Source organism: Podarcis liolepis (genome assembly GCF_965112155.1).
Source record: "Podarcis liolepis genome assembly, chromosome: 14".
Lineage (NCBI taxonomy): Eukaryota > Metazoa > Chordata > Lepidosauria > Squamata > Lacertidae > Podarcis > Podarcis liolepis.
The window spans coordinates 30,729,709-30,749,595 of record NC_139569.1 but is presented as its reverse complement, the minus strand read 5'-3'; the positions used below and the strand labels follow the sequence as shown (position 1 = coordinate 30,749,595).

At 44.2% G+C, this 19,887-nt stretch overlaps 1 protein-coding gene across 3 annotated transcripts in view; it reads right to left on the bottom strand.

Annotated features, from left to right (window-relative positions):
- The window catches only part of MCTP2 (multiple C2 and transmembrane domain containing 2), a 117,379-nt gene that overhangs the window by 7,109 nt on the left and 90,383 nt on the right, over window positions 1-19,887 (bottom strand). For all 3 annotated transcript variants that reach the window (XR_014519050.1, XM_083475037.1, XM_083475038.1), the window contains exons 19-21: window positions 11,690-11,731; window positions 3,416-3,525; window positions 12-121 (exon numbers count right to left, since the gene is read on the bottom strand). Coding sequence is in view for 2 of the 3 variants with exons in the window: in XM_083475037.1 (XP_083331163.1) it covers window positions 12-121; window positions 3,416-3,525; window positions 11,690-11,731 (262 nt within the window). In the remaining variant the exon portion in view is untranslated. The remainder of the gene's footprint in view (window positions 1-11; window positions 122-3,415; window positions 3,526-11,689; window positions 11,732-19,887) is intronic.

Here is a 19,887-nt window from a genome sequence, read left to right as displayed (position 1 = left end):
GACCAACTTACCCCAGATTAAAACGATGTACCTTAGTGGTATGTAATACAGGGTGATCATGACTACTGCAAGGACTAAACAGGCCAGGCTAGAGAGGAAAGGAACCGTCCAGTTGAATGTGCTGTGGAAAAACAGGAAAAATCAAGAAGAGAGAAGTTTGTTGTTTAGTGTTCACAGATATTTCACATTTTGCAAATGCAACCATGACTCGAATGGTATTCCATTCAACAAGAGAATGCCACTGGAATGCAAAAGTGAAGGCTACATGTTCTGACTTTCATTTCCTTGGAAACCAATGAGATATACAGCTGAATCGCACATGTTAGAGCTTTGCTCAATGACGTGCAGATGTGAAAAGGCCATCACAGATAACAGCACCACATGCAGACTCAAACACAAGGCCAGTTCACACATTTGGGTTAAATCTAGTTGTTATAGCTGCCGCTAAGGCAAGTCCCTACCAGCTCCAGGTATGGCCTAGTAAACAAGCATGAAGTAACACCTTCACTTTCCTAGGAAAAGTGGCATCTTCATGTGCACCTCCAATGTTATCTCTCCCCACCCCAAGCAGTCTAATTGTGTACTCATCAAAGCATGAGCACTTTTGTATTCACACAACTCTGATGGAGATGACTTCTCCATTGGTCCATTTCTGCAGGGACCAATCTACTACCGGTAGTGATAACTGCTGCTAGGAGGGCAAACCCATCCCTTACAATGAATTTTCTTAGAGGAAGTGACCCTTTGTTTCCACCCCACAATAGCAGCTAAGCAAATAGCCCTGCTGGAAATTGAAGGAGACCCTGCTTCTATCAGTTTCCATGAGAGTTGCTTTGATGTGTGGCACTTGGTCTGGGGGTACAAGCACAATCAAGGCTTTATAAGGGGGGACAGATAAATTTATGGAGCCATGATAGGAATATGCTAGCTTTAGTGTCATGGGACGAGGCTGCCTCTGAATACCAGTGGCTGGGAATTGCAAGAGGGGAGCTCTTGAGCTCAGGTTCTGTTTGTGAGCTTCGCACTGGGGCATCTGGTAGGCCACTGTGAGAACAGGATGCTGGACTATATGGGTTATTGGCCTGACCCAGTAGCCCTCCAGATACAGTTGGGGTCCCCTTAGCCCCAGCCAGTATGGCCAACTGTCAGTGATGATGGGAGTTGTAATTCAGCAACAGCTGGAGGGTCAAAGGTTCCCTGCTCCTGGTGTAGGGAGAGCCTGGTGAGAGGTGTATCTTGGTAAGGGGGAATCTCCTAGGGAGAGTCCCAAGAGCCAGACAGGGATGCAATGTAAACATCTTCAAAGCCTGATGTTGGTGCAATCAGATGTGCTGAAATGGAGGAGCACCAATTGAGTCATGAAGAACACTTTGATTTATTGATTTCTTTTTTTGTTTAAGGAAATATGGTGGGGGCCTGAGAGGAAATAATGCCTCTCTCAGCTTCAATGAAGGCCTTACAATTTGAATTAAAGCAGGGGGTAAAGCGTACTTGCCCACAAACACATGGAAAATATTTTTAAGTCTGCCAACCCCAACAGAACAGAGCTATTTAAAGATCCCTTTGATAGGAAGGGTTATGCAGATGGAAGCGCTTATCCAAACCGTCATGACACTCGCTAAAACCACACTGGTGGACTTCTCCCCCTTCCCTCTCAGTCCCTAGCAACTTTAATATTGAGTTACAATGGGATTCCTGGAGGATTAGAGATGGCAGCCATATTAATGCCCCAGTGAGTTCTTTGGGATCATTGTAATCAAAATGAATATGGGTCACCCGGCGTCCCAAGCCTTCCTGCCATCCAGCTGCAAGGAGAACACAGCCCTCTGTTCACAGGCAAGGCCATCCCTTGGCCATTTCCCGCACAGCTGGGACAGATGTTGCAGAATAACAACACACATGGATCTGTTGCATTTTTAGACCCCACACGGCTGTTCTTTTAAAGAGCGGAACTGTTGACAAGCCTCAATTTGTGTGTTTCAAAGAGGAAGGTCACACAGTTGTGCCAGTGCATGAGAGAGAGAGAAGATGTAATCACTCTTTGCTTCTTGAGGGATAAGACATGCCAGAGAGTGGCCCAGTGTATATTACACAGTTTTGCCACTGAAGCTAAGCAGGACTGGAAGCTGTAAATTGGAAGGATGACAGACTGAGTGGGAACCATACGTTCTGAGATCCTTGGGAAAAATGTGGGATGGTACATATGTAAAGAATTAAAACGGGGTGGACAACCTGTAGCCCTCCAAATATGGTTGGAGTCTAACTCCCATCAGCCCCATCGAGTAAGTCAGGGATGATGGGAGTTGTAGTCCAGCAACATCTGAAGACCCCAGGTTCCTCATCCCTGGATTAAAGCAAATTAGTAGGTGTAACTAAAACGCAACCAAAGTCGCTTGCTTTTCACTCTTCCTCCCAACTTGATGGTCACCAACTTAGAGGGCTTTAAAAGAAGATAAGACAAATTCATGGAGGATAAGGCTATGCATAGCTACCAGGCAGGATTGCTATGATCTGCCTCTGCTGTTGGAGGAAGCATGCCTCTGATTACAAGTTGCTGGTTGGAAATCACAAGTGGAGAGAGCATGCTGTTGCACTTAAGTCCCGCTTGTGGGTTTCCCAGAGACATATGGTTTGTCACTATGCAAACAGAATGCTGGACTTGATAGGCTGGGCGTTTGGCTCGAGTCAGCAAGACTCTTCTTCTGTTTCCCATTTCCAGTAGGGCTCAGTAGTTTAATAGTAACACAGAAACACAAGGGAAGGTCAGAGGGGTGTCACTGTTAGGAACCAGGCCTGTGCAGGCGTGAGATAGCATTTCAGAAGTGCAAGACAATAATTTGGTCTCAGTTCATCTGAACTATCCTGAAATCAGTCTAAGGGACTCCGCCTTGTCTTAGTTTCCCAAATAAAGCCTTTAGTTGCTTCTGGAACAGGGTATTTTTTACAGAGGATGAGATTTGCAGAGCTAAGGTAGTGCCAGTGAACACACACAACATACTTACACAGATCAGCTGCCCCTATTGATAATGATGGGGCAAGGAAGGCAATGTTGGAGCTTACTGCTATATCATTTTGTGCTCCTCTGCTGAAGGCAAGAGAGAGACAGGTAGTTTTGGAAAATCCATGAGCACAGGTCTCAAAACAATTTCTAGAGAGGCTGGAAACAATGTCCAGAGATAAACCAAAGCATGCTTTTTCAGAAGCTTCCATGCATAATTTGCATGAAAGAGACCGAAAGAGAAATGAATGAATTGTTACAACGATGGGTGTCGTCACCAGTGAACTGAAAACACAGTGTAATAAATGATCTTTCTGCCATTTGAGATTTGCTTCCAGCACTTCCCAGTTCAATCTTTTGTTTTCAGTCATGGCATTCAGAAACATTTCAGAGCATGGGAGCAACATTTTTACTTACTTCTTTATCCTCTCTGCAAAAGATGCGATTTCCTCCAAAAGTGTTTGGACTGTTATAACAATGTCTTGAACCATGTGGATTCTTTCTATCAAGCCTTTTTTATCAGATTCCTGGGAGGATTAAGGAAAAACGGCAAGGGGGTGGGGGAGAAAAGAAAAACACAAATGCATAAGATTTGTATGTCCTAAAATTGTCCCAGACAATGTGGGTTGTAGGAAGATTATTGTAAGATGTTTGGTAATATCTTTCAGCACAGCAAAGTTTGAAATTCAGGCGCTCAAACCGCCTGGAGAGGTAACCTGGAAACCTATGGTATTCATTATGAATATTCTATTTCAAGACTTAAAACAACAGAAACCTACACTTCTGCTTTTAGCACTTGGGTGGAAGGTTCCTTCAGGTCACTTGAAAGTTCTTGGAACTGCAAAGCTGCTTATAAGAGAGGCAAAATATAGCACAGAAAGAGACGTTTTCAGAAATTCATATCCTTTGCAGTGGCGTAGCGTGGGTTGTCAGCACCCGGGGCAAGGCAAGTAATTTGCACCCCCTAACCCGTGGATTTGCGCCCCCTAACCTGTGGATTTGTGCCCCCTAACCCCCAGATGTTGCACCCGGTGCGGCCGGCCCCCCCTGCACCCCCCACGCTATGCCACTGATCCTTTGAAACAGGCTCCCCCAATCTGGGGCCCCTCTAGATGTTTTGAACTACAACTTCCATCAGCAACAGTCCACACAGCCATATCACTGAGGATGGAAATAAACCAAGGATTGGCAATATGGTGTCCTCTACATATGGCAGGCCACAATTCCCATCAGCTCCAGCTAGTCAGGGACGATGGGAATTGTCACCCAGGATACCCAGGACACAACACTGGCTACCTCAAACTATACAATACAAGGCAAACACAGGCTGCTCATCCATGTGTTTTCCCCTTAAGACCATCCTAGCAGATGGATGGGGATGCTTAACCCTCCCAATCATTGTTTGTTCCCTACAAATGCTTCCCTCCCCAGATGTTATCTCTGTACACACAGTTTTGGGCACGTGTGTTTGCCAGCATGTAGCTCCATGTAGCCTTCTCCTGTCTTGGCACAGGTCACAGCACACAGCACATAGTGAGGCCTCTGCTTAAAAATCTAGCAGGGTCACCCAGTGCTTTGTCTGGCTCACTCTAACTTCTGGCCAATTCTTCATGGCAACAGAATTTAAAACACACACACACAATACCAAGATATTCCAGGGCAAGCCTGTTCTTGCAACCTGGAACTGTGAAGAATATCATCTGGCAGCTGGATATGCATCCTGCTGACTTTGTTTACACATCTTAGATTGTGCTACAAAAATGTGGTGATGACACACTTTAGCAAACACAACATTAAATCTTCTTGTTGCAGACTATCTGGACTGCCTGCAACTCAGAGATCAAGTTAAAATGAAGTTACTGATTTATGCTGAAGGACATCCTAAGAGTCATATGGGGGTCCGTATCTATATTAATAGCCATATGAATCTACATCTGTCTCTATCAATCTGTATATAACATAACAAGGGCTAAGAAATCCAGTGAACAAATGAGTAGACTGCTGGTTAATCTGGGTTAGCTTCTGGTCTAAACTATAAAGTGGTGGGAAACTACTGTATTCTTACATGACCACTCTGCTCTCCTAGTAGAGGCCTAGGGTGGAGATTTCCAAAACTGTGTGTTGTAACACATTAGTGTGTCGGCTGCAGTATGTAGGTGTGTCGCGTGAATGCTCTCCGTGCTTCTCCTGGGGCTGGAAAGGGGTTAGTTTAACCTCTGGTTTGCTAATAAACATAATTATTGTGTCAAGAAATGATGCATGTCTAAAACGTGTGTCTCCAACATGAAAAGTTCGGAAAGCTCTGGTCTAGGGCCTAGAAATAAGCTGCAAGACTGTCTCCCATACACTTTTAAAATTGGACACAAGCCTCATATTTGTACATGATTAGGCAGGGGAAAGTTTAAGCCTATGGGCTTGCCTGTCTTTTCTTGGATTACACTGCATTTTACTTATTTACCTGAGCATTTATAATTTGCACTTTCATGCAAGTATAACAAGGCAGTATACAACATAAATTATACCGTTCTTAAAAAGAAAAAGAATATTGCAAAGGCATGTCAAAACTATAGTTTTCAGAGAAGTTCTAAAAGAAGACACAGATGAATCCTGTCCAGTGGCTATGGGTAGGGACTTCTACAGGGCAGGGCCTGCCACACTTGGCTCCTAACAAAGGTTGACTGAACCTTAGGGGTGTAGGAAACCACAAGAAGTGCCTCATCAGAGGAAATCAGTGGTTGAAGTGGAGCATAAGGAATTATGCGTTCCTTAAGATACTTTGGGTCCAACTTGTTTAGAGCTTTGTGAATTAACACAAGAACCTTGAACCAGACCCAATAGCAAATCGGCAAACAGTGCAGCTGTGTCAACAGTGGAGTAGCCCATTGTCAGTACAGTAACCTGCCCCTTTGAGCAGTCTGTCTACTGCGTTCTGCACTAGTTGAAGCTTCTGGACTAGATACCAGGGCAGCTTCACACAACGTACATTTTGGTAAGAGTCCCGAGGCTGCATTGTATTGAACAATCCATTTCACCCCAGTTGTTCTGCATTCCACTTCTTTTGGTGAATATTATTATTTTGATTGCAACTTCTTTGGCAACGTGGTCCTCTTAAGCCAATTTCTAACTGGCTCACTGAAGAAACACACACAGATGGGCATCAGTGACTTGATACTCTGAGCTCAGAAGCCTTTGTTTAAAATTAAGGCGAAAATTCCCTGCCTGTATGACAAATCTGTCCTCTCAACCTTTCCTTCTCATCCTGAACTAAGCAGAGGGAGACCCCTTTTTCTTCACAGCCCCTTTCTTACTTCAACTGTTTCTCACCCGGCTGTGCTACTCGGTGTAGAATAAAGGCAGCCCTCTTCCTCTGGGAAAGCATTAAAACCATCAAAACGAATTTACAACTGAGAATTAATTACATGATCAGTGTGTTGCTTAAAATCTTCCCTGCATATTCTGAGCTAAGAAAAGACCTTGCTTCTCCATTAATTGCTTAAGCAAAACTACAAAAGAGGGTCTTGGTGAAGATTAAGCATGTCAGAGAAAAAGAACTAAGGGAGGGGTGGAGGAAAGTTGAACAGAGTCGGAATTTAAAGGCTTTTGTGTCTGAGTAATTCACCTCAGCTTGAACTTGGAAAATGAATAAGATGTGTAGCTCTTGCCCAAGGGAGGCCAAAATGTTCAACATCTAACGTTTGTCAAGCACCCATCACCCAATGGCTTACAATGAACACGCTGGGTGTTCACTCCAAGAGGCCAAGGTTTTGTGACATTGTGCAACAGTGTGTCTCACTTTCAGCACCTCTGACCCTAGAGACAGGGTTATGCACATTGCCTGCAAAGCTGTCTAAAAATATATTTAATAAATAAAATGAGCCTCTGCAGAGCTAGCCCCCTGGAGAACAGGAAGCAGAGAAAATTGGGGTTATCTGTACAGGCTCCACCAGGAAAACAGGATGGATCAAAGACTTTGGTGAGAGGGTTAATTGGGCCTATGGCTGGACTGAGAGTAGCTTCCAAACAACTCAAGTTGGAGTGTAGGGCACAATGGTAGTTTTAACAGATTTCAATATTTGGTAGTTGTTTTGGTAAAGAAAAAGTTATGCTACAGCCAGGGATCATTCAATACAGGGTGTATCTCGGTGACATCATAAACACAGTTTCTCAAGTCTCAATTAAAGAAAATTCCACTTGATTCCGCTTGATGTAGATGAAAGTTCAAGACAACCATCAGCAATGAAAGGCTAAGTTGGCCACACCCACCAAGAAAAGTATAGGTTGTATCCAGCTAAATTTTACTCAGAATAGACCCAATGAAATTAGTGGGCTAAGTGAGTTATGTCCTTCAATATCAGTGGCCTTTTGAATTTAGATCCAAAAGCTTCTGGAGCTGATTTTACAGTATCAGGTGGTTTTGTGCTCATGTCTCCTGAAGAAAGGCAAATTTAAGATCGGGAAAATGAGAAATGACACTAAAATCCAATTTGCTGCTTTATATAGGATGGACGAAAACTCAGCACTGTCCTCCAGCTGAGGGGCACTCCTATCCCCTTTTGGGAAGTCAAAGCTAAGAAGTTATTCTGGTTTTGTAAGTGAAGCTGGACTGTGGGTTGGCATTCCCTTGCCCATATCCCCAGGAAGTTTGGATGAAGCTCAAGTGAATTAGATGACAGGTTGAAAACTGATCAATGCAATCAGCTTTTTAATGTATGCTTAAATAAACTTCCCCGGCCAACATGAAAATGTTTAGGTTGCTTAATTGGTATCTGGTATGTAATATATTTGCTTTATAGTCTTCTAACATTTTCACTGTAAGCTGCCCTAGGATTCCTATTGTTCAGCTTTAGAAAAGGTAAAGGGACCCCTGACCATTAGGTCCAGTCATGACCAACTCTGGGGTTGTGGTGCTCATTTCGCTTTATTGGCTGAGGGAGCCGGCGTACAGCTTCCGGGTCTTGTGGCCAGCATGATGAAGCCGCTTCTGGCGAACCAGAGCAGCGCACGGAAACACCGTTTACTTTCCTGCCAGAGCAGTACCTATTTATCTACTTGCACTTTGACGTGCTTTTGAACTGCTAGGTGGGCAAGACCAGGGACCAAGCAACGAGAGATCACCTTGTCGCGGGGATTCGAACTGCCGACCTTCTGATTGGCAAGTCCTAGGCTCTGTGGTTTAACCCACAGTGCCACCTACATCCCTCAGCTTTACTACAAGATACTAAATATCCCCCACACACAGGGATGGATGAAAAACTTTTTCTATGGAAATGTCTAAAACAGGCCATAGGTCAGACTGCCATTGGTTGGCAGGGGACAAAATATTAATTAGCAAAGGACTGGGAGGTGCTTCTTTCAGCCTGAAGGTCACATTCTCTTCTGGGCAACTTTTGGTGGGGGAGCACAAACCAGTGGTGGGTGCAGGCAAAAATGGGCATATCAATGGCTGTAAATTTCACCTTACAAGAAGGGATGCTGTGCTATAGCACTCTCAAAATTCCAAATACGCCCACAGGCCTCAAAGCATTGGTGGCACCCTGATACAGATGGTCTAGTGCAGGGGTTGGGAACCAAGGGTTACCTCCTCCCCCCCCCCGAATGTTTTCCAAGAGCCTCACACCAATGGTAGGTAGAAACAAAGGCTGAAGTGGGTTGGGGGCTGTGAGTTGGGGGCTGTGCCTTTCCCCTTCTAGAGTGATAATTCCCAGAGTGGTTTAACCATCAGTCCCTCTTCCTAGGGAGCTCGGCAAACTGTAGTTCCAAGAGGGGAATTGGGGTCTCCTAACAACTTCCAACACCCTCAAGAAACTATACTTCCCAGGATTCTTTGGGGAGAAGCCCATGATTTTTTACAGCAGTAGCATAGTGCTTTAAATGTATGATGTGGATGTGGCCAAATGCTCTGGGCCAAATGGGGAGGGTTACCCAAAATATATTCTGCCTCATCTTCAATTTACAGAGATTATATGTTGCTGCAGGAGCTGGTGCTTAGTCAGATAAACTCAGAGATGCTCTTCCAGACCCAAGGATCAAGGCCTTATTTGAGCTATGCTATGTGAGTCGATACCTCAGGACCAGCTCAGTTCCCTCGAGCCTTTTTTAAGGCTTTCTTGGCAGGCAGCTGTGTCTGACTCAAGACCAGAGTCCAGAACTCACATGAAAAAGCTGAAAAATCAAACATTCTCTCTCACTGAACAAACACAGAGCAAACACAAAGCACTAGAGCTCATGAACACTTGGCTCCTACAAGGATATTGAATGATACAGGGACATGTTGAAACTGTATGGTCACTCAACAAGCTATGGCTCATACCTGGAAGGCCTTACAAGGACTACCCTTGGAGTTACAGTGTAAAAATATTTGGTGTTCAGCCATGGCCGAGAAAATAATTCACAACTCAAAAGTGAAAAAAGGAACAGAAAATCCAGATAAATTTTATGCAATATGGTAGCTGTTTGTTACGAAACTGGTCTTGAGGATACACTCTCCAAAGTATCTTTGCAGATACGTCTATCCTGAATGTGGGTGGCACTGTCGGTTAAACCACAGAGCCTAGGACTTGCCGATCAGAAGGTCGGCGGTTCGAATCCCTGCAATGGGGTGAGCTCCCGTTCCTCAGTCCCTGCTCCTGCCAACCTAGCAGTTTGAAAGCACCTCAAAGTGCAAGTAGATGAATACTCCGGTGGGAAGGTAAACAGCGTTTCCATGTGCTGTTCTGGTTCGCCAGAAGCGGCTTAGTCATGCTGGCCACATGACTCGGAAGCTGTACATCGGCTCCCTCAGCCAATAAAGTGAGATGAGCGCCGCAATCCCAGAGTTGGCCATGACTGGACCTAATGGTCAGGGGCCCCTTTACCTTTACTATCCTGAACAGTACAGCTCGAACAACATTCTTCCTTGGCAACAACTGTCTGTGTCAGATAAAAAACATTTTTGTACTGTCCCCAGGACATTACAGCTGGAAATTTGGATAATGTGTATGGATTCATAAGAACCATCCATGTTATATATATAAATTATCTTTTTTTAAAAAGACCCTCTGTGTGTATGCAGTCCTTGTTGTAGAAGCAGAGTTTCAGAGCTCTTACAATTTTATGTAAGAAGTTGAAATATACATTTAAAATGGCAATGCTATGGAGCAAGCATTCAAGAAAGGAAAAGTGCCCTGGGAATGAACCACTGTTATCTTCTGCTGCTGTCTCCTCTGTTGGAAAAGGCAGAGCTGGAAGCTCAGCCCTTCCATTTTTAAAGATTGATCATTCAGATGGAAGGGAGTTAATCTGCTCTTCTGTTTTTGAACTAAGTGTCTATGTGTTTCTAAGTCGTAAACAGTTAGTCTCCGAGGGTGTGTTACAATTCCCAGAAGCGAGGTCTGTTATGTCTGACATGCAACAGAATCCAAGAAAGCTCCCTCTCCCCCTCTTTTCTCTGTATACTTTTGATAAAACACGCACACGTTTGATAGAAACCATGACCTTCTGTGTCAGATCCCAGCCAACAGCTTTTCCAAGTTTTAGGAGTCATTTCATTGCGGGGTGGGATGTATTTTAGAAAGTTTACTTTTGTGTGTTTCGGTGACACAATACTAAAATGTAATAATTATCCCAATGTTTCTGTGCAACAAGCAGTATGCTTGGACCTCACCAGTACTCTTCTAAAGCACTGTCCTTGAAAATCTAAATGGCCAGCAAAGATTCAAGGGCTGAAATGATGTCGTCCATACATCTAGCAATGGTGTGAATGCTACTTTAAGAAGGTAGGGTAGGGCCTGCCCCCCTGTCAAAGTGGTTTGTGGAGGTTAGGGGGTGTTGGGATCTGGCCGGCTGGTCTGATCCAGTTCCCCAACCCAGGAATCAAAATATTGTTTCACCATCTTTTTACAGATTCCCTGCTGTCCCAATAGATCAACATGGCTGCCACTCTGTGTATGTGTGTTAGAGATACTTGAAGACGTAGTTTGGTCTTTGTTTTTAAATGGAACAACCTGATTTGTGCTTCCTGGATGGAACACAATTGTCTTGCAGTTTCGCAATTCTCTGAAATTTACGAGACAGTTCTTGGCTCCCAAAAAAAAAGTCTATGAGGCTAAAGTGTACATTTTAGGATAAAATGTGAACAAAAGTGTGTATTTTGTAGGGTGAAACACAATAAGTAATATTCAAGTCCTACTCAGAACAGACCCATTAAAATAAATGAACGTTAGTCCTGTCTACTAGCTTCAATGGGTCTACTCTGAGCAGGACAAGCATTGAATACCACCCATTGAAGTTAACAGACATTCCTAACTTAGGTCCAATAATTTTGGTGAGTCTACTTTGAGTAAAATGCAGTTGGCTATAACCCTATAATATTAATTTTGGGCTTTTTTAAAAAAGTTGATGGCTACAGAAATGGGACTGAGGTCACTTCCAGATGACCTGTTTTATGAGTATTCTTCCCAATTTGTCAGTGGAGAGATTAGACAACACGGGCTGTTTAGTGAGCATTCATTGTGGTTTGCGTGTGGGGAAATGAAATGATGTTGCATCAGGCATCATCCCACACTTTTTTGTGCATTTCCCGGCTACTTTCCTTTGCCATGTTGTGAACGAATCTCAACTGAAAACAATGACAACTTAGAAGTGCCCTGAATGGATTCAGCAATGAACACGTGGCACTTGCTTTTATCCAATCTGCTCTATATTGCATCTTACCTTGTCATCATCATCTTCATCCTCCTCTACATCAATGCAGTCCTTAAAAAAACAAAACAGAAAATTAATCCAAATTCCAAAGTGCTTAGCATAATTAATATCATTCTATTTATTTAAACATTTAAGGGGAACCCTGCTGGATCAGCCCAAAGGTGAATCAAGTCTATCATTCCACTGCGGTCAAACTGGATGTCTATGGGATCCCATAAACAATATATAAAGGCAACTAGCCCTTTCCTGCTTTTTGCTCCCTGGCAACTGAGAACATGAGAAGAGCCCACTGGATCAGGCCAAAAGCTCATCTAATCCAGCATCCTGTTCTCACAGTGGCCACCCAGAGGCCTGTGGGAAAACCTCAAGCAGGGCCAGAGCACCATGTGGTTTCCAGCAAATGGCATTCGGAAGCATTGCTGTTGCCAACCACAGAAGTAGAGCATAGCCATCATGGCTAGTAGCCATGATCATCACCAGTTGCATTTTGACTCTAGTGCTATAGGTCCAGACTAGGTAACAAGTAGCCCTCTAGATGTTGCTTAGTTACAATTCCCATCCTCCATGATTACTGGCCAGCCTGGCTGGGGCTGATGGAAGTTGGAGAGTCCAACACATTTGGAGGATCACAGGCTCCCTAACACTGCTGTCGGCATTCGCTCAACTAGGCTTGCTATTAGTGTGAAGTGTTGTATCCAATGTCAGTCCTGACCCTTGAAATCAATTAACTTGGGTTTATTACTTTCAGTAGCTCTGCTCTGAGTAAACCCCGCTTAGATAAAGCTCAATGTCTTTATAATGGTCCATCAATAATGGCTAATCAAAAATGGCTGGTAATCATCAATTCATTTGATTTCTTTCTCCACACAACATAGTGTAATTCCAGAGTCGCAATTTCCTTTTAAAAAATTAATAATTAAGACCTTGGATTATGACATTTTAAAACAATTGCTGTTTAATCCTCAAGGACTCGTCCCATCCTTTGGTCCATGTTCAGAAAACGGTAACAGAAATAACTCTCATCCATGACACACTTTTATGTTGGAACAAAGCTATCAGCAGCAGATGCAAGCCGAACCGTTCTAAAGGCAAGAAGGTTCAATTCTTGTTTTTTTCTTTTTTTAATGCTATTTTAATCCATTGCCAAGTTCTACTCTCGGTAAGCAGCTTTGTTCTTCCTCTGACAAATGAACCAGTTGGAATGTCAAGGCTGAGAATTCTTCTACACTCAGTTTATTCTATTCTCATTGCTTGTTTCAATGGCTGTTCGCTCCCTTTAGGGCCATTACCGAAACATTAGGGGGCAGAAAATACATTAGCACACACATAATCAATCTTAAGAATCAGATACAAAATTCTATACAGCATTATCACTCCACTTGCTAAGAAAAATGGGAGGGGCGGTGGGGGAAAGGTTATGATTGAAGTGTAGGGGTAACAGGCATTTCAACACAGGTTCTTTGCTAGCAACACATAAAAAAAAGATTCTCCAGGTCAGAAGGAACATTTCTTTTGAATAGGCAGATTTATTTATTTATTTTTAAATACAATAAGTGGAATGGATGAAGTGTTGAAGTGCAGAATTAAAAGTTGAGTTGGTAAATAAAATAAAATCCATTTTTGGGGCACAGGACTAAGCTCTTGAAAAGATTCAACTTGTGTTCCATTTTCCAGAAGGTGGAAGAAGCAACAATGAGATTGATGATCTTGGACCTGATCCTCACCAACAGGGAAGAACTGGTCAATAAGGTGGAAGTAGTGAGGACCTTGAGAGGAAGTGACCACGTCCCTTTGGGACGTCCTCCTATACAGAGGAAAAGGAAAGCCAAGTGTAGTCGGACATCCACTTTGGACTTCTAGAAAGCGGACATCAAAAAGCTGGGTTAGATTCCACGGTCAGAAATACTCAAAGAGAAAGGAGTCCATGGTAGATGGGGGTTTCTTAAAGGTGAGATACTGAAGGCACAATCTCAAACAATTCCAACAAGAAAGAAAAGTGGGATGCATCTAAAGAAACTGGTGTGGTTGCAAAATGAGCTTACAGATGAGCTTAGAGTTAAGAAGGGCATGTATAAGAAATGGAAGAAGAGGTGTCTCATGAAGGAAGAGTATAAACAAGCAGGGAGAAGGTCTGGTAGGCTCAAGCTCAGAATGAGCTCAGACTTACAAGAGAGGTTAAAAATAATAATAAATGTTTTTTCTTGGCTATGTTCGAAGCAAGAGAAAGAACAAAAATATTGTGTTCTTTGTGTGGAGAAGATGGAGCATATTGGGTGATGGAAAGCAAGTGAAAGTGCTCAATACCTACTTTCTCTCTGCCTTCTTCCAAAAGAAAAAATAGTGCCCAACCGGGTGATAATAAAATAAATGATGCAGAGAGGGAGCCCAAAACAGAAAAAAGAGGTGGTAAAGGAACAGCTGGCTACTTTGAATGGATTCAAATATCCAGTGCCTGATGAACTGCAACCAAGGGTACTAAAGGAACTTGCAAATGCAATTGTAGAGCTTCTGTCTATAATCTTAAGAGAATTCTTAGGGAATTCTATGGAGGTGGGCAAATGTTGTCCCCATCTTCAAAAGTGGGAGAAAGAGGACACAGGCAACTTCCAGCTGGTCAGCTTGATGCTAATAGCAGGAAAGGTCCAGAAACAGAAAATTAAAGAGTTGTGTGGGATCAGTTAAAAAGGGATGTCATGATTACTAAGAGCCTGCTTGGGTTTCTGAAAAGCAAGTCATTCCAGATCACTCTTTTAAAAAATTTTGATAGAGTTAAAAAGCTTGGTGGATCAGGGGAATGCTGTGGATGCAATGTATCTTGATTTAAGCAAGGCTTTGGACAAAGCCCCTCAAGATATTCTTCTGGAGAAGCTGGTGAAGGGTTGGGAATGGTGACATCTGGAATCAAAAGGAAGTCATGGGGTCATGTTATGGATGTATCAGTGCACTGACAATGCACCCAGCTGCCTGCAGGTTTGGAGGGAGTATGAAATGCCCCTAGGTGCATACAAGTGTACACAGGAATACCCCTCCTGGAACAGGCCAATGGCCCATCAAGTCCAGCATCCTCTTCTCACAGTGGCCAACCAGATGCCCATGGGAAGCCTTGAAAGCATAATTTGAGTACAACAGGACTCTCCACAGTTGTGCTCCCCAGCAAGTGGCACTCATAATCATACTGAAAGTGGAGGTAGAACATAGCCATCTTGGCTAGTAGCTATTGATAGCTTTATCTCCCATAAATCTGTCTAATTTCCCGTAAAATACATTTAGGCTGGTGGCCAAGGCTGCCTATTGTGGGAGCAAATTCCATAGTTTAACAATGCACTTTCTTTTGTCTGTTCTGAATCTTCCAAAATGCAGCTCATTGGGTGGCCTTGAATTCAAGTATCACAAGGGAGAAATGCCTTTCCCTATCCATGAATCCCATCTTCCATGAATTTGTCAAATCCTCTTTTAAAGCCATCCAGGTTAGTGGCCATCACCGGCCCTTGTGGAAGCAAATTCCATAATTTAACTATGCCCTGTGCAAAGAAATACTTTTTGTGTGTATCTATCTTGAATCCCTCAAAGTTCGGTTTCATTGGATGTCCATGAATTCTATTGTTATAAGAGAGGGAGAAAACTTTTCTCTATCCACTTTTACCACACCGTACGTAATTTTGCACACTACTATCGTGTCACTTCTTACTTGCTACTTCTCTAAACTAGAAAGCCCCAAATGTCATAGCATTTCTTTACAGGGAAGTTGCTCCTTTCCCTGGATCATTTGCCCTTTTCCAACCCTTTTCCAGCTCCACAATAGCCTTTTTGAAGTGAGGTGACGAGACCATTTACACAGTGTAAATGTCTTGCTTACATGCGCAAGACCTCCCGTATGTGAGAGGGAATCAGCCTAGGCTAATTGGGATTTCCCCTCATGTAGGTCCCTTTCACACAGTCCCTGAAAGTGGGCATGGCTAGTCAGTGTGAACCCCCACTCCAGCCCCTCACTCATGCTTTCAATGGCGTAAGAAGGTTCCTATGAACCCTCCTAAAATGAACTTTTGAAAATAGTATGTGATGGGGAACGGGAGGCTGTAAAGAAAAATAGTGTGCTCAACAAGACGAATGGCAAATCGCAACATCCATCACCCGCTTAGCATCAGTGGACAGAATCCTTGGGATTTCAGTGGGACAGCAATGTGTCGTCAGAGAATGAGTGATGGAGAGGGGTTGTTTTTAACTCTGTGTCCTCAGCCATCATCAGGTTTGCTGGATTTCACTATACCATTTTATCCCCCATAAAAACCCAATACAAGCCTATCCCCTTTGCATTCGATAATGACTTGTTTGTCCCAAATTCCACCTAGAGAGTAAAACTTCAATTTTCCAGATGTAATAAAAGCCATGTTAAATGTTTTTACGGCTCCATCTGTAGGGATTAGGACTTCACTCTGATTACTTGGCCTCTAACCATTTGTCTTCGTATTTGATGTGCCTGAAATGGCCAGCTAACTGAAAATGCCATTTGCCCCAATCTGCAACTCTTTTCTCTCAAGTGCTGGTGGGGGTGGGGCGGAGAGCAGACTCTGAACAGAACCAGAAAAGTAAAAGTAAATAAAAATAAAATGGCAGGAAGATGCTTGAATACAACTTAATTATAACCACAGTGCTATTATAATTGTTGCTGCTATTGTTCTCAACATGGCATACATGGTCTACCTCCTCCTCATTTTACCCACACAGCAACCCTGTGAGGTGGGTTAGGCTGAGTGACAGTCACTAGCCCAAGGATCAGTATGGATTTATGGATGAGGGAGGATTTGTGGCCTGGGTCTCACAGTCCAACTAACCAATACACCAAACTGATTATTGCTTCCCCCAAGGTCCTATCCAGATTAAAAGTAACATAAAGTTGCTCATAAGATTTGCTCTCTTTGAAGTTTCACAAGGTGAATCACCAGGGGCGCCCGACTTATAAAAAATATTGGGGGGGCCCATACCGGGGTCCTGCCGCTGGTTCGCTCGGGTAGCCGGGAGAACGCAGTTCGAGGTGGCGGTGTTGGGGAGAGACCCTCGCTCAGGGCGCCACTAGACTTGGCGGCCGGCGGCCTATCTGGGGGGTTCTGGAGCGTATTTCGGCGGAGCGATTGGGGAGGAGGGGGCTTGTTGCCAGATTCTTCAGCTAAGCCGGAGATCCGCTGCTGGGGGTCCCTGGGCCAAGTTGTGAGCACGGCCTGCTGAAGGGAGATCCAGCCGATTGCGCGACGGGGACGGCCGGGGCTCTCCGGCTAGGGCGCGCGGCTGGCTGGCTGGCGAGGGAGCAGGTGGGGAGGAGGCGGGGGTCCTCACTCTCTTAGGAAACGCACCCGCGCGCCCGATTGCCACGAAGTCCGAAGGGTGCGTGTGTGGAATTAAAAAGCAAAAATGAGATACGGGCAGGGCAGGCAAAGAGTTTTCTGCAAGAGGATGGAGGGCAGGTTGAAGAGAAAATCACTCAGGATGAGACAGTCAAATGAGCCATGATAAAATGGGCTCAGGATATTGGGTATAACATCATGTTTGAGGACTGGGAAAGGTTATGGACCACCGGAATGAAATTCACGGCATGTAATGCCTTGAAGGAAAATATTATGAAAATGATTTATAGGTGGTACATGACCCCAGTCAAGCTTGCAAAAATATATCACCTGTCTGATAATAAATGTTGGAAATGTAAGGAGGCTGAAGGGACATTCTTTCACCTCTGGTGGACTTGTCCAAAAGTGAAGGCCTTCTGGGAAATGATCTATAATGAGTTAAAAAAGGTATTTAAGTATACCTTTCCCAAGAAACCAGAGGCCTTCCTCTTGGGCATTGTTGGCCAGAAAGTGTTAAAGAAGGATAGAACTTTCTTTATGTATGCAACTACAGCAGCAAGAATACTTATCACAAAATATTGGAAGACACAAGATTTGCCCACACTGGAAGAGTGGCAGACGCAATTGATGGACTACATGGAACTTGCTGAAATGACGGGCAGAATCCGAGATTTGGGAGAAGAAACAACGGAATAGGACTGGAAAAAATTTAAGGACTATTTACAAAAACAATATAAGTTGTATGAATGTTAAAAATTTACATTTGGGAAACAGGAAATTATATTTTAAGTAAGAAAAGGTCAAAATCTAAGGTAATACTATGTTTAATTTAAGATATAAGTAACTGATGAAAAGTATGTTAAATTTAGAGGTATAGTATTTGAAAAGTACAAAATAAGGTACGAAACAAGGTAATAATTTGCTGATATCTTTATTATAAAGAATGCAGGGTAAGGGAGATGCGAGGAAGTCCAGTTAGTTATATAAAAAATGTGTTGAATGGTTGGTTTTCTTTTCTTCTTTTTCTTTTTTTCTTTTTCTTGTTCTTTTACTTTTTTCTTCAGTGTATGTTTCTAACTTTGTATTTGAAAACTTAATAAAATATTTATTTAAAAAAAAGAAGAGAAAATCCTTTCGCTTTTCTGGGGCGCAGGGAAGTCTCAGAGCCGGAGGTTGGGGAAGGGACCCCCTTTGCTCTGCCCTCTTCTCCCATCTTAGATTCGCATGGGGGTCCCCGCCCGAGCTTGCCTGGCCACCGGGCCACACAAGGGCCGCGCTCTACGCGGCGCACCTTGCTAGCCGTGCAGCTGTCCTCCGTGGCTGCGGAGCGGCCCTGCGCCGGTGTCCAGCCCCTCTGGGCGCCCGCTGCGCTGCCAATGACAAGCGGGCGACGTCGCGGGCGGGGAAGGCGTCGCTTTCTTTCCCGATCCTTCATCCTCCCAGTCTTCCAGCCCTTTTTTGGGTTGGAAGCTCGTCTCGTTCGCCCTTCTCCTTTCTTCACCCTGCGCGCAATTTTCCTCCCTCGTCTCCCTCCCCATTTCTCCTTCCTTCCTTCCTTCCTTCCTTCCTTCCTTCCTGACTGACGGGCTCGGGCTTTGGCTCGGGCTCGGGCTTCGGGTAGGGCTCGGGCTCAGGCTCGGGCTCGGGCAGCCACAGCGTCGGCGATGTTGGCGATCGGCGGCGCGGGGGGATGGCCCTCCCGGGGGAGCCGGCGCTGCTCAATGGGGTTGCCAAGGAGACAGGCCGGCCGCCCCCTCCCCCGGCCCGGCGCCCCCCGCCGCGCCGGTGCCCGTTATTGAGCTGGTGCGCGCCGGGCGCCCTATAAAAGCCGCGGACGCGCCCACCGCCACCCGAGATTATTGGGGGGGCTGAGCCCCCCCAAACGATTTTTTGAGGGGGCTCGAGCCCCCTCAGGCCCCATGGAGTCGGCGCCTATGTGAATCACAGAGAGTTGCATTTTGACAGACAGGTTTTAAAACAGAGCCCTGCATGTTACAAAGAAGCATCCTGTTCCTTTCTAACTCCACAGACTTTCTGAACTTTCGTTTTTTTAATGCACAGGAAAGAATTCCTCTTCAGAGCCCCCTCGCCTCATTTCGCCACCTTAGGGCTCTCATGGGAAAGGTTTTGGGCCACTTCTAAAGGGCAAGAGTACCAAGCAAAGTTACTTCAACTGAAGGTGGAAGAAGAGAAGGCAAAACCCTCAAGCAAAGTTTAAAAGCTGACCCGAATTAATCTTCAATTGATTCAAACTGATGACAAAAGCAGCTCGTTTTAAGAATATCTGTTGTGGTTTTATATAAAATGACTATAGTGATGTTAATGGAACCAGCTGGGCACAAGCAATTGTGTTCAAGATGGATGAACTTACTATGATAGATTTTCTGTGGTGTACCATATCCATCTCTCTTATCTCACAGTCATATTGGGTCAAATGGGACTGGCAGGCTTGTGAGGCATTATGCCACCTTTTCCAACCTTCCTGGCGCCCTCCAGATCTATTTTGGACTGTAACTCTTTATCAGCCCCAGTTGAGTCCTTCCCAGTCTTATCTAACCCATGGAAGTTGTAAGTCCAATACATCTGACAGGTTCCAGGTGGGATACAGCTGCACTGCAAAAAAAAAAAAATCTGCAAATCCCCCATATCTCTTGTTTTGACTTATTTTGTTGTTGTTTTATCATTTCAGGTTGCATTTTGGTTTTAATGGATATTGTTTTGCTATTGTATATAGTGTCCACGACTTAGAGATTTCAAAAATAAATAAATAAGTGGTTTAGAAACACTTTTAAATGAAATAAATAAATGAAATAAAGGCAGTGAACGGATGCATTATGGGGCAGAGTGTGCTCAACATAGGCCTGTCTC